The sequence below is a fragment of the Condylura cristata genome, unplaced genomic scaffold, assembly GCF_000260355.1.
Source record: "Condylura cristata isolate star-nosed mole 26May11 unplaced genomic scaffold, ConCri1.0 scaffold00009, whole genome shotgun sequence".
Taxonomy (NCBI): domain Eukaryota; kingdom Metazoa; phylum Chordata; class Mammalia; order Eulipotyphla; family Talpidae; genus Condylura; species Condylura cristata.
This window is the reverse complement of record NW_004567110.1, coordinates 44,795,961-44,811,234: the sequence shown is the minus strand read 5'-3', so window position 1 is coordinate 44,811,234 and position 15,274 is coordinate 44,795,961. Positions and strand designations below refer to the sequence as shown.

Genomic DNA, 15,274 nt, shown 5'->3' with positions numbered 1-15,274 from the left:
TGCCCAAATATTTTCTTGTTTATACAAATACTTGTTCTTAAATGTTTTCACTACATGTAGTATTTTGTTTCCCATTTTATTTTCTGTGTTTCTGCTCTTGTGGGACTTTTCTGTTTTAGTTTTATAATGGTCACCTCAAAACTAGACCCAATTTTAGAGCGGATTCTTGAAATGTCTGGCCTGTTTATGTGTTTCCCTTTGTCAGGGCACATCCCCCCATTCATTTCCTTCAGTAGTCAGCATTGAGGGTTGCTACTCAATGCCTAGAGGGTGACTTAAATAGTGTTACCACACTTATCCTAGGTGAGCAATCCTTCCAAGTAGGCAGTATTATTACCCCATTTTATAAATAATTACCCCATTTTGACAGGTTGTATATGATCACTAATCTGTGGCGTGTCAGTGCTTGAATTTCAAGCCTGGTTTCCAAAGACACGAGGGTTCACCTTAACCAATGTAGCATGCTGCCTTCTTTTGCTTGAAAAAGGATCCCGTTTTCCTAGTATCTTTGGAAGGGACCTTGATTGAGATTTGACCTCTGGCAAGTACCCCACCCCCAAGAAGGTGACCAACCATAACTTACAGCCAGCTAAGTGCCTTTAACCACACATAAAATTTCCTGTCACTAGTCACTTCGATTTCTGATTTCTCTTTTACCAGAAAGTCCCTGATGCTAAAGAAACCAGCTAATATAAGCCCTGAGGCCAGGGTCAAGGCTGAAAATTGAAGCTGAAAGCCTAGATACCTTTTGGGCATGAAACCCCAACAAAAGGGTGTCAGAAAGCAGTTTCCCAGAGTTTGAGTTTGGTTTAATCCCACATTGGAAGTCATGTACCCCAGCCTTCCTCTCATCTCCTCAACTCCATTTGTATTTTCTCTCTGGTCAAGAAATTTGCCTTTCAAACTCTAGAATATCATGCACACAGCAAATCAAGCAGTTGTTTGGGTAGTTTTATTTTTTCACACTACTCTAAATTGTCTAAACGTTCTACAAAGAAAATGTTACTATTAAAAGACAGGCATTAAAAAAAATCCTATGATAGTCTTCCCAAGTTAGCACTTCTGTGAAAATTACACAGAAATGAAAAATATATATATAGCAACACTGCTACATACAATTTTGGGGAAAAGCCCTACTGAACGAACCAAGCACAGATTGGATTGGCATATTGCATTGCTTTTTTTTCTTCTTCTGCCATTTAGAATGGCAAACTGGGTGTGTGGACTGTAGGAGGTTCTTGAACTATTGTGATTGTAAGCACTGGTGTGTGTTTTAACCTGAAGAGAGAGAGAGAGAAAGAAAGATGCATGTGATGCATGCTTATATCACTTTCAATGTGTGCCTGGCCCCCAAAAGACTTTATGGAGCCAAATTATTCAGTTATTGCCTTCAGTAACCTTGGTGTCCAGAACCACAGAAGTTATTAAAAGTTGCCTTTGGAAATGCAGTGATCCAAACAGGATCACCACCAGGAAGTCACCTTTAAACTAGTTTCTGGATCTAAACCCAATCAAAGATAACAAAGACCACATTCTGACGCGCTGGGGGCATTTGGTTTTCACCATGCGTTTTATTATTCTTAAAAAAATAAATTTATGTACATTTGATAATTACTGCGGTCGTGCAGCCTGCCCCTCTCTCTCCGCAGCGCAGCCTCGGTTCCCCTTGAACAGGGTCTCTTGGTCCCGAACAGCCTCAGCAATCCCTTATCATTTCTCCCAACTAGGGAAGTTGTCCCCGTTAGGAGGCGGTATTGGGGGCGCAACCGTTGCCAGGAGTGGGGAGACTGGGTACAGCCAGTAAGGAGTCGATCTGGGTCTGAGGAGTTGGGGTTAGAAACTGCCGGGAGCTGTGGAAGGGAAAGGAAGGAGGGACAGAGGAGACCAAGGACAAATTGTGAGGGAGGGGATATGAGGTTCAAATGTAGAGGGCAGAAGCCTGATTAGGAGGCGGCTGGAGCCTGCCGGGAGAGAGAAAGCTTGACTGCTGGCGGCAGGACCACCCCTCCCGAAGCGCTCCCAGCATAACCCAGCTCTGGTTGGTGGTCTTTGCGAATCTCTCCTCGCAGCGTCGGAGGCGGGTAACGTCCTGCCAGCGAGGAGGACGCTGCCCTTCGAGATACAAACCTGACCCAGGTATGCCAATCTTTTCTCTTTTGTAACTGCGATGGGGGGGTGACTCGGGTGAAAACTTCTGTCTTTAAAGCCAATGGTGAAGAGCGCGCTGTGCGCTCTGAACAAGCCTAACTCTAAGAGGCCGGTGTGCAGACTCGCGCCATCACAAGTAAGTCTGACTCAGATTGGAAATCAACCCCTAGGAAGTTTGGCGCTTAGCTCACAGACAGCACGGTAGTTTCTGTAACTGCTAAAGCCAGAGGTTGGATCTGGGTCCGAGCTTCTGATATGGATGGATGCTCTTGACGGAGAAGTCAGATCGGCTCCCAGATGGGCTTGCAGCCCAGGTGTCGGCCCTCTAGCTTAGGGCCAATTCTCAGGCTCTGCCTCCCAAGTCTACCACTTGTCGTGACTACAGTTCCAGAGAAGGGGAGGAGGTTCTAGGAGAATCCAGTGAAACTTTCTTCCCATTCTGCGGGGTTCTCCAGTTCTCTCCCTTCTATCCAGCGTCCCCAGACACACTGGGTTTAACCAACAATGCTATCAAATGAGTTCTAGTTCGACTTAGGCAGTGGTCCCACATAATCTGCTGGCTGCCGAAACTTCTTTGGTGTCAGAGTCTGGTCGTCCTGAGACCACGAAAGGCCAGGTCTGTAAAAATAAAAAGTCAGATACGGAAGGAGAACTAACCTTCTCAAAGTGAAATCGCTCTCCTAAAGTGAACTGTGGGGCTTTCTTGGCATAATGGCTCGGATTTTATGAATGTTCTGGGAATCAGTGGCTCTTCTCTCTAAATTATAGTTTTAATGTTAGTGGATTTTGATTACATACACCTCTACTCCAAGTAGGAACTGGGGCCCCATAAGGCTGGGGTATGATCTTTCCCAAGCAGAGCGAGTTGGCAGGTCGGAGAGGGACTTTCCAGACAAATTTCATTTGGGGAAATAATTCCCATTCTGCAAGAATTAAAAATCCAAGTGCTTCCCCATCCCCCAAAGGAAAGAGGGGGGTGCTCTGCTTTCCTTTCAGAGAGCAGTGCTTGGGAAATTAGACCTGTCCGAGTTTTATCTGAAAAAAGTTGGACTAGGGAGATTTGCCATTCAACTGCCACTGGGTAATAAATTCATTTAGAACCCGAGTCACCCCGGAAGTAGGCTATATTAGCCAATAAATATCACTGGACGAAGTTCCATGCACAATCATCAGCATAATGCAGACACAGAAGGGTGGATATTTCTTCACCAGGAAAAAAACGGCTGGCCCCTCCCATGAATTGGGAGAATCTAAATTGGCTCCCACACACTACCCACTGACCCACTCAGCCCAGCGCCCGGGAGCGCCGCCGGCATCAATGGATTGCTTGCCCCAAGCCTCGCGCGCCCGGTCCCTACCAGGTTCACCGGATGCACGTAGCCGTTCTCATAGCGGTCCTCCTGTAGCAGCTGCCGCAGGTGCGCGATGTAACTGGAAGCCAGCCGCAGAGTGTCCAGCTTGGAAAGCTTGGTGTCTGGGGGCACCCAGGGCAGGCTGGTCTTGAGTCTGGAAAAGGCTTTGCTCAACACGCGCATCCGGGCGCGCTCGCGGGCGTTGGCCGCATTCCGCTGCGACTGTTTGCACTCCGCGGCGGAGCCCTTGGGCGGGAGGGGCTTCTTGCCGCCGCCCCCAGCTACACGCGGCCGCTTCCTCTTGCAGTTTCCCGTGCTTCGGGCTGCGCCCAGCTCGCAGCGCTCCTCCTCGCCGTCCGGGTCCTCCTCCTCGGCTGAAGAGTTGTCACTAGGCGAGACATAACTGCGCTCGGTTCCGCAGAGAGGTGGCCTCTTAGAAGCGGCGGCCGGGTACCCCCGCTGCAGACCCTGCAGCTCCATCTCCTCTGGGTCGCTCACCGAGCCAGTGGACATCACTGAGTCTTCCGATCCAGCGCGCGCCTGCCTTCCTCCCTCAGGCCAGTCTCGCGGTCTCCACCTTCCCCTCCCTGGCAGAGGAGGGAGGCCAGGCAGAGTTCGGAGGAGGACTGACGATCTGGGTCAGGAGGCGCGAGAGTGAGGAGGGCGGTGAGAGAGCGCGAGCCCTGACGCTGACCCCAGAGAGGGCGGCCGAAAAGTTGGCGCCCCAGCCCAGACTTGGCGCTTACAACCGCGGACTGCGCCTTTTGACAGGACTATTTATCTGTACTCGGAACAAACCACCCTGGGCAAGGAAGAGGGGGTTGGAAAGGGGACCAAGAGGTGGGGCGGGGGCGTGGAAGGGGTGGGGACCACTTTTCTCTGCGCAGAGGATCTGCTAGTTTGGGCGGGCAAGGGAAAGTTTCTCCTGGGCCAAGTGACCCTCCGTTTGTCTGATCAAGATAAGTATGAGTAGTGCAAATGAAGGAGCAGGCCTTGATAGTACCCATGCCACTCCCCTCTTCAACTATAGACTGGTGGACACTTAGATACTCCGGGATCACCGACTAACAGACTATACATCTTATCCAGGCTTTTCAGCAGAAGAGTTTTCCAAGTTCATCACTCATAATGATAACCACCTATCCAAGGCTTGTAAGACAAAAGGGGGGGGGGGGAGGAAGCTAAACAAATAACACTGAACAATCAGCAAGACTTGAAGATTGTTTTCTTCTTCTTTGTCCTTTACCATTGTTTTGAGACTTACAAAACACTCTTACTTGCATTGGTTCCTTTCATCTTTAAACATCTGTGACTTAAAAGTTCTTATGTCCACTTTACAGAACTTGAAGCAGATCCACAGAGAGAGATTAAGTAAATAACCCAAAATCACCGGACGGGTAAGTAGAATAAAAACTCAAATCTGTGTTTCAAACCCTTGGCTCTTCGGTGGTCCAGTAGCTCCTGGCCTCCTTGACATCTACCACAGGATGTTGTATCTGGTATTTTCTACTATCTGAATTCCCCTCGTGATTTTGTTTTTCATGCAATGTGTAAGATAGGGAGCCCTGACCCAATGCTTTGAGATGCAATCTATGGAATCGATTACTATGTTAAATTGTTTGCTGAAGAGCAGACTCAAGATACAGAATGCTAAGTCAGCAAATCGTTCCATTAACAAATGACAGAACTGTATCCAGAATTATAGTGCCCATGACAATCAAAAATAAGGCATCCTGCTATCCCCACAAAGGCAACAAAAATGTAGTTTCATTTCCTAATAAGAAAAGCATTAGCAATACACGATCTAGAGATGTGTATTTTATTTGGAAGCAAATACTAATTAATGGCCAGGCACTGCATGCCTGCTGCTTGCTTTGTGACTTCCCACTGGGTAATTAAGGTGATACAACACAAACACAAATAAATTAAAAATCTATGAGACTGGGTGCATATTTACACTGTTTTATGGTGAGGAAGCTGAATCCTCACACTGGCTTGGGTGTTTACTTGTCCTTCCCCCCAATGCACACATCTTCCTAAACTGAGCAAAGTGCAGAAGGAAAATGTGCAGTCAGCCCAAGTCAGAGCAGGCAGAAGCCCTCCGCTGGTGCCTCCGCCAGAACAAATCTCAGGGCTCTGTGCCTGAAGTGCTGCAACAGGTGGCTGGCAAGGCTGACTTCATCACTTAAGGCAGCAGTCCACCTTGGTCTCCCAGGCTGCGCTTCTCTCCTGGGGATGTTTCACATACTCCCCCAGCCTCCACCCTGCTTGCCTCTGTTTCCAGAGGTTTTGTCCCAGTATATATTTTTTCACTTTGATGGGAGGTGGGGGGGGGCGGGATGAATAGACCCCCCCTTCTGGGGGTCTGTTTAGTAAAAAGATTGCTCTTTTTTCCCCTCAGTTCTCTCTGAGTTGGGAAAACACAGGGAATGTAGAGATCTTTCCTGCAGTTCCTGAACTAGAAAATGACTTTGGGTGCACTAGGCTAAAAAAGGAAGCAAAAGGAAAGAAGTGGGAGCAAAAAAGATGCAAGGGGAGATATCAGGCTAGCTTTCTGCATCACCTATTGATGACTTGAAGTTATCAGTATAAATACATAGTCTCACATATTAAGGGCAAGCATATAGGTTAAAAAAAATCTGAATTGTTTATACAGGTGCAGAACAAAGTCTTTCTTTAGGAAAGATTAATGGCAGGGAGTGCACTAGATTTTCTCTAAACAGTCACAAAAACTGTACCCAGCCTCAACTCTAAGTGGGTCATGGCCAGTTTCTCTTTCTTGAAGATACTCCCTGCCCCTAGCATTTTATTTTTCCATAGGTCTTTCCTTCCTTTTATCTCTCCCCCTTCTTTTTTACCTCCCCTTCCCTTTCCCTTCCTCTTTTGCTCTCTCCCTCCCTCTCTGTTCCCCTTCCTTCCCTCCCTCCTATTCTTTAAGAAAACAGGAGTTCTTTTCTATTTTCCTTTCATTTCCCCTTTCCCTCCATTTCCTATTTTTTCCTGTTTTCCTATTATTTCCTATTTTCATTCCTTCATTTTTTTTCAAGTTGCAGAATCCTAATGAATAGTAGGAAATGTATCTCATATACATTTCAGATCAGTATATAACTGAAGCTTGTTTTAATATTTTTTGCAATGCTATCTCACATATCTTTCAAAATGCTTTCACTTTTCCTTCTATCTCAATGATTATAGTCCCATGAGCTGAAAAGTGAAAGTATAATCTCTTTTGAAATCTCAGTTATTTTAATAATTTTGGCACATTACCACACACTGCAAATGGATAACAAAGCTTTACTTTTGTATGTAAAGAAGTACACTGAGGGATTACAGCTGCATGATGGTAGAAGAAAACTAAACTTTTAGTCATGAACATAATGTCGTATACACAGAAGTTGAAGTATAATGCAGTACACCTACCAGAAAGTTATATAATGTTATAAACCAATGACACTTCAATTAATTTAAGTAAAAAATATAAAAAGCACTTTGAAAAAAATCCTGTGTGAGATACACACATACATACACACATACATGCACACAGTGTATATTTGAGATATATACATCTATATATACAGGTATATAGATCCAAACAGATCTATATGTACATCTCTATATATAGGTGTATATAGGTAGATAGAGCTCTACATAGAGATATATGTACACACACAGTGCCTTTGTGAGACATATGTGTATCTATATACACATAACTGTTACTCATGACGTATTTGATGATCCTGAAAATCCTTTCTAAGTATGCAATGGAGGTAGGAGGTATTGACTGGGAGTAGTTACATTATAGTATAAATAATACACTTAATCATATTTCCTAATACTGGCTCACCTTTTTATTGGCTGTATGACCTTCGGCAGCTTTCAATCCGAGGCCCAGTTCCCTAATTTATAAAGTGAAGTATCTGTCATTTGGGGAGGGAGAGGAAGTATGTGGTCAACTCTGGGTCAGCGCCGGCTACACAGAAGAAGATCAGTAAATGCTCATTACTTTTATCACTATGAACTGCTTTGCCCAATTTCACACAATAAGTGTCAGGGTCTGGAGCTGACCCAGGTTTGTACTGAAACCCTGGTCTTGTCTCAGATTCCAAGTGGCACCAGATGTTTCACTTGCCTTAACAAAAAGCTTCCAGGATCTAAAAGAGCACAGTTCCCAGAAGGGATCTCACTCGGGGAAAATGAGTGGGACTGCTTTCGAATCCCTTTTTTTTTTTTTAAAGATTTATTTATTCATACAGAACTGGGGTACAGGCCAGAGATGTGGAGGGTGAGAGGATTCACCAGAGACAGAGCAGGGAGCAGAACAGGCAGACCAAGGAAGTACACTGCTGAGGGGAGCGGCGGGCGGTCAGGGGAGGGCTGCCGTGCCATTTGGTGGCCATGTCCTGGGGGGGGGAACAGGCGGGGATCGAACTCATGCAGAAGTGGCTTTAGTTTCTTAGTGTTGTGCTTTAACCCGCTGCGCCACCAGGGAAGGCCTAGAATCCTTTTCTTTCTCCAACTGCCACTGATTCTTCCAACTTCCCACCTTTGTTTTCACCAATCCATTCTCCCCATCTAGTAGCCTCAATTCTTAAGTCATATTTCGAGCGTTAGTTTTGTCCATTCCTGTCTTTCCTTTCTCTTATTCCACATATGAGGGAAATCATCCAGCATCTGTTTTGCCCTTCTGACTTCTTTCAGATAGCATAATCCCCTCCAGTCCCATGCATAGTGTCCAAATAGCAAATTTTCATCTTTTTTTACAGATGAATAATATTCCATTGCATATATGTATACCGTATCTTTATAATACACTGCTCTGTTGATGGACATTTAGGTTGTTTCCTTAATTTAGCTATGGTAACAGGTACTACAGTGAACATAACAGTGCATGGATCCCTTTAGCTCTTTGTCAGGGAACAGTCCCAGAAAGGTGCTGGTCTTGATTCCTCAGGCAGGATAGTTTACCTTAGGGACATCAGCTATGGTTTTGGTGCCCAGTTCCTGGGGTTTTGCAGGGAAACACTGGGCCTAGAGTACCACGCCCAGCCTGAGGTGACACAAGTCTGGGTTGCCAGGTATAGAAGTTAGGTAGTGTCAGGTCACAGCATGTGCAGAAAACAAGTTACTTAGGGGGGAGAGAGGAGCTCACAGATGAGGCTCTCCCTAGACTCCGTTCTTCCACCTGTAACAAGTGGATGTCCCAGAACAAGCTACAGGTTTGAGGGCATCCTCTGTCTGGATTCTTGCAGCTCCCTTCCTAGGAGGGGAACGAATCCCAGGCATTCAGGCTCTGCCAGCCAATTGGCTGGGTGCCTGTGCGAACATTCTGAGTCAAGACTGGCTGGGGCTGGTGAGGAGTCCTAGTTGACCTAAAGTTTATGTTAAGATTATAGCTTCCTTCTATCCCTATTAAGCCTTAGATAGGAGGGAGAGTAGGGTCTGGACACCTCAGGCTTTTGGAGACTAAAGGTAGAAGAGTAGGGGTTGAGAATGAAAAGTATCAATGCAAAGTGACAAAAGTCAGAGATACTATTTTCTCTGTCATTCAGCTAAAAAATACAAGAGACTATGGGGGGGAATATAAAACAATATCTATCAATTCTAGAAACAAACACCAAACTATTCTGTAAATGCCACATTCCAAATGTATCTCTTGTACTTTGGATACTTGATTTGCAGGGTAAAGCAGTCCAGCTCTCAGGAAGAAATAGCCCTGTGGTAAAGGCTACAGGAAACATATTTGCAAACTCTCTGGCCCTCAGTGTTTTGGAGAATCCTAAAAGTTACTAAGTTTGGGTTAGGGCTATGGTTACTGGGTCTGAGAATAATCTTGTTTTTAAAAATCCCTTGAGACAGACTTTGACTTTTAGGCAGAAACTAAAAAATATGTCTGTCACAGGAGATTTTTCTTTTTCTATTGATTTTTGTCAGTAAGGTCTGTAAACCTAAAGTCCCCATTACTAAAACATCTCTTGAAATATAAGACTCAGCTCAGGTCTTCAGGATGTGGTCCCAAGCCTTGTTTGATTTAATTGTGAAATTAGCCGAGGCAAACAATGACATCCTGACAAGAATCAGGTACTGAAAAGCACCCCCTTTTTTGAGGATAGTGGGAGAAATGCATTAATCCTCTGAGTGGCCTGGTCCAATCACTCACTCATTTGGCACCATTTCTCAGTATCTAGTCCACAGTACTGTGGCGGTGAGGGCCAAGGAGACTATCTGCAAGCTTCTCTGGAAACTGTAGACCAACATACAGAGGTAGTTATTCCGGCATCATCTCCATTCCCTCTCATCGGGCTCATTCTTCTCCAACCCTTGTCCTAAGTGTGAGCTACTGAATCACCCTCATTTTAGCAGATCTCTGATACCTGCCACCCCTCCATCACGCATACACCATCTCCTCCCCCATTGAACACAAGGAAAAACTAAATGCTTCCTGGCGCCAGAAGGAAGTTCTCATGTAATAGATACTTTGTCGTGTCAGAGAGCAGAGATTCTGTCCACTGTGATGACCTGTCCCTTCCCCAGCATTTCTGTGAAAAAAAGCATACCTTATTTACATCCAAATTTTGTTTCTCTAGTCCCAAGACTCTGTGACCCCGAATTTCTGACCCCCCAATTCTAAAATGAGCTCGCCTAACAGATCAGAGAACAGGGCAGTGTTTGGAAAATAAGCCCCCTCTATGTGATTTCCCCCCCTTTTGGCTTATTTGTGCTACTCTGCCCAATTAGGGATAATGATCCAGTGAGCTTGCAGGGGAAAGAAAAACACCCTGCTAGATTCCTCTTTAGGTTTCAGTCTCAAAGGAGAACTCCTTGAGCCCGCTAGAAGGACAACTAGATTAGGTATTCTCATGCCTCATTGCAACAAGGGCCCTATTCCATAGATTGTCACTTCTAGAGAATATGTCTTTCTGTCTCCTTTAGAGAAGAAAGGAGCAGAATTCAAATAAATAAGAAAATGAAGAGAGTACATTTTTATACCAATGAAGGTATTTTTTTCTCCAAGTGAAGGCAAAGATTATGTCTTGCTCTTCTGGGTAACCCCAGGGTCTAGCAGTTATGAAACATACAATCAAATACCTAATATTTGATTATTAACAATGTAAGAAGATACAAAATCTTTGCCAATATTAATGGGAAATCTACACTCAACTCCTATCTGCCCTTCATTTAACAAACCCAATTTATTTCTATGTGATTTACTCTGTTCTCAACACTTACAGGATCCAAGTCTATTTCTCATTCTGTGGGGTACTGCTAAAGAGTCCTGTGTTCACATATGACATGTAATGATGTAGCATCTATAGTTATGCTTGCTGGAAACCTGGAGTTCCTTTTAAAGATTTTATTTTATTTGTGCATACAGAACTGGGATACAGGCCAGAGATGTGGAGGGTGAGAGGATTCACCAGAGACAGAGTGGGGAGCAGAACAGGCAGATCAATGAAGTGCACTGCTGAGGGGAGCAGTGGGCGGGTCAGGAGAGGTCTGCCACACCATGTGGTCACCTCCGGGGCAGGCGGGAATCGAACTCATGAGGAAGCGGCTTTAGATTCTCAGTGCTGTGCTTTAACCCACTGCGCCACCAGGGAGGGCCTGGAGTTCCTTTTAAATAAGTGAAGCATCAGTTGTATTATAAACATCCCAGCAAGAAGAGCTCCTTGTAATAATGAAAGATAATATTTTTAAAGATTTATTTTTATTTATTTACAGATACAATTACTAGGATTTAGGCCAGAGGTAGAGGGAAGGGGAGAGGGCTCACCAGAGAGAGAATGGGGAGCAGAACAAGCAGCTCTACTAAAATAAACTGCTCAGAGGAGCAGCGGGCAAGACAGGAGAGGTCTGCTGTGCCTTGTGGGATAACTCCATGGCTGCATATTAAACTTGTGCCACAGTGGATGGTGATAGCTTGATAGTGCTGAGACTTTAACCCCTTGTGCCACCAAGGAGGCCTAAACAAGGATATTTTTAAGTGTCACTTGGCATTCTTTTTTTCAGATTGAAAATATTTGGGGGCTCTCCCTGGTGACACAAGGATAAGTTAGAGCATAGGACTTTAAAGCATAGAACTTTGTAGCTATCCACAGCCACTTCAGCACTAGTTCAATCCCTGACCAGGGAACTGACCCACATAGCACAACAGACCTCTCCTGTCTCGCACACCATCACTCCCCTCAGCAGTGTACTTCATAAATCTGCCTGTTCTGCTCCTTACGCTGTCTCTGGTGAATCCTCTCACTGCCCCTGCACCTAAATAAATAAATCTTTAAAAAAAAAAAAAAGAAAGAAAGAAAAGGAAACTATTTGGAATTTTCATAAATTTCTAGGCTATCAGGGACCTACAAAGATTCAAATTAACAATTACCTTCGAGTAAAGAGGGAATGGAAATTTTAAAGATCACACAGTTAAGAGGTGAGCAGGGAAGGGGAATCCAGAGAAAGAAAGACAGTAGTCAGAGAGGTGAGAAAAAAAATTGAGAGTATTGTTACTGAGAACAAGTGAGGGTTGAAAGAAATGTGTGAGACTCTCTGTTGAGATCACATTTTAAAGCTACTGCTGGGCTCCAAACACAGTAGTTAAGAGTCAAGATGTAAAAATGAAAATAATAATAATAATAATCATATTCAAAAGCAAGAATAATACCTGTATGGAACCAAGAATGAAACAGAAACTGAGTGTTTTGTGGGTGTTAGCTCCTGGCGGGTCCTCTGGGTTTGCTCCAGGCAGCAGCCTCCAAAGTAAAGTTCCTTTGCAGATAACATACCGTCTGTGATGAGGGAGCCAACCCGGTCCCTGTTTAAATTAGGGTTCTGGAGCAGGTTCTGAATGCAGCCACTAAATGAGCAAAGGAAGCCAATGTTGTCTGTGTGGCTGGGTCAGTTTCCATTGATTTTTCTCTTCATTATGGACCACGTTGTTCCTTTGGTATGCCTGGTTAACTTTTGCTTAGAGGCCAAACATTGTAGATTTTGCTTGTTGGGTCCTGGGCATCTTTCTATTTCTATAAACATTATTGATCTTTGTTCTGGGGTATAGTTCAGTTACCTAGAAATAGTGTGGTACTTTTTAGGTGTTGTTTTAAGATTATAGAAGGAGTCAGAGCAGTGATCTTTCTAGAGCTCATTATTCCCAATCCTGAGGCAATATTCTCCTGAATACTTAACCCACTGCCCTTTGAATCATGAGTTTTCCTGTCTGGCCAGAGCAGGTATTACTCCTGTTCCTGTGAGTACTCTGCATGTTCTTAATCCTTGTTGGGCCTTTCTTCATCTCGGAACATGCAGCTTGGAGTCTGGCTACCAGTTTCACTTCCCATACTCTAGGTTCTGCTAGTTATAGGCTGTTTGTTAGATTGTTTCCCAATTTGCACCACAGTTTCCTAAAAGTTTTAAATTTTGACAAAACTCTCATTATCTTCTCTCTCTCTCTCTCTCTCTCTTTTTTTTTTTTTGGTTACTTTTGATTAGGATGTTTTGGCTAAGAAAGCATTGTCCCCGTGGGCAAAGATTTGTCCCTCTGCTTGCTTCTAAGAATTTTATAGTTTAGCTTTTAATTAGATGATAATTGATTTTTCATGAATCTCTGTGTATTGTGTGAGGTAAGCATCTATTTTTTTTTCTTTTGCGTATGACTAGCTACTTGTCCTGATACTGTTCTTTGAAAAGACTGTTTTAACCCCCACTGAACTGGCTTGCTATCTTTAGAATTGATCATAAATGTAACGGTATTTTTATGGACTCTGGGAAATTTATTGACTCTAACCATTTAGAAATTGTATTTTTTCTTATTACTTTTTTTTTTATTTTTGAAAGATGAGGAGTAATGTCCCTTCTCTAATTTCTGATTTTTGAAATTAAGCTATTGTAGAGTTGGGAGAAATCATGAGCATAGGACAAATTAAAATCCTACAAAGCTCATTGTTTTGTTTTAAACCAGGATTCAACTACTTTTTCCCAGGAAAATCACAACCCAGATTTCTAGGAGCTTTTAATTCCTAACATTGTGAAAATACTGATTATGATAATTTTGTGTGATATTTTTTATTTCATTAATGGTGGAGAAAAATTTGGAAGTCTTTATTCTGCCATTTTTTTAAACAATTTATTTATTTATTCATATAGAACGGGAGTACAGGCCAGAGCTGGGGAGGGTGAGAGGATTCACCAGAGACAGAGTGGGGAACAGAACAGGCAAATCGATGAAGTACACTACTGAGGAGAGCAGCAGGTGGGTCAGGAGAGGTCTGCCACGCCATGTGGTCTCCTCCAGGGCAGGCAGAAATCGAACTCATGTGGAAGTGGCTTAAGCTTCTTAGTGCTGTGCTTTAACCCTCTGCACCACCAGGGAGGGCCTATTCTGCCATTTTTGATGACAATCCCTTCCTCACTGAATCTTGATATGCACATATCATAAAATTCAATTAGAAGGGCAATAAATTAAGTGCCACTTTATTTATATGTAAGAAGGAGAATAAGGGACACCACATATTCTGAGGAATTGTGTATTCAATCTGTTCTCAAATTTTCACTGGTGCAAGTATCAGGGTGGAACAAGGGAACTAACGAACACCTAGTTACTGGAATTTGGCAATGTTATTTCATATTGTTTGTGTTACATCCCTCTATATAAACATTCTTCTGAGCATTTGTATTCTTGTCTTGTCATCTATCACAATAACATCTTTGTATTTATACTTTCCATGGCAGAGCCTGGATCCTTCTTTTGAGAGTCTGGCCTGTGAAGGTCTGTCCAAAACCTTCTTCCATATCTAAGAGGACAAGCTACAAAGAAGAAGTGGTGGGTTTAACTGTTTGCAGCCATGATCAAGACAGTGACATTCTCTAATACTTTCCTAAAACATTGTCTAGGTGAATAAAAATAAGCAGAACATATTTAGTTTCTTTGTTTTATTTAATCACCCCAGTAATTTTGCATACAAACACAATTGCTCCATCATTACCAAAAGACAACAGTAATCTTAGCATATACTTGATCAGTGGTCTCTATGATGAATCTAAGTAATTTAAAGTCAGCTTAAGTAATTTAAGAGGATTTCTCTACCCTCCCCTCTCTCCTACTTCCTCTTCTTTTCCCTTCTCTCTCTCACACACATACACACACACACACACACACACACGCACATGCATGAAAAAAGTAAAATAGAAAAACTGAAACCAATGCATGGTAGGTGAAAATATTCATTTCAAGCTCATACCATTACTAATATTGAGACCACGCCCACTAGAGCATGGTATCAGTCAGAATTTTCCTCCTCTTGTTTTGCTCAATATACAGAAACATGTTCAGATACTAATTTGATATATTACTATTATGGGGAAATTCTCTAGAAATTCTATATCTCTACACCAAATACATGCAGTGTGCCAGTTTCAAAACTATTTCTTCGATTTACTTTGCTGCATTCAGTGTTTCCTGGTTTAGCACTGAGGGCGATAACATGCAAGGTTTTCCTATTTTCTGTCACCTTATTTCCTCTTTGCTCATGAGCAGACACAATCTGCCTGTGGCTCGATCCCCCAATTCTGTTGGGAAGTGTGGGAACACTGACAGCTGCCAGAGTGGCCGGTGGTGGACGGCTGGGTGCAGGTGCACAGCCTGCCTCAATTTGACAGGCTTTAAGGCTCACATTATCTCTAGTGATATCCAATAGCCCACACAATAAGGTCCTTGAAAACAACAGAAGCAACACAGTTACATGTTTTTACCAGAACCTATAGCTCCATAATGTTCACTCAGATCTAGT

At 43.5% G+C, this 15,274-nt stretch overlaps 1 protein-coding gene and 1 long non-coding RNA gene across 2 annotated transcripts; one reads left to right on the top strand and one right to left on the bottom strand.

The window, feature by feature from the left end:
* Nucleotides 1-1,029: 1,029 nt before the first annotated feature.
* On the bottom strand, nucleotides 1,030-4,326 carry MSC (musculin). Its single transcript, XM_004679803.2, has 2 exons — nucleotides 3,507-4,326; nucleotides 1,030-2,766 (listed from the first exon to the last, which is right to left on the bottom strand). Exons 1-2 carry the CDS (start codon nucleotides 4,011-4,013, stop codon nucleotides 2,680-2,682), a joined length of 594 nt encoding a protein of 197 aa, XP_004679860.1. The 5' UTR covers nucleotides 4,014-4,326; the 3' UTR covers nucleotides 1,030-2,679.
* A 94-nt stretch (nucleotides 4,327-4,420) lies between these two features.
* Nucleotides 4,421-14,373, top strand: LOC105853452. Its single transcript, XR_001145309.1, has 3 exons — nucleotides 4,421-4,652; nucleotides 4,841-4,897; nucleotides 14,217-14,373. It is a non-coding gene; the product is annotated as an uncharacterized LOC105853452 (long non-coding RNA).
* Nucleotides 14,374-15,274: the final 901 nt, after the last annotated feature.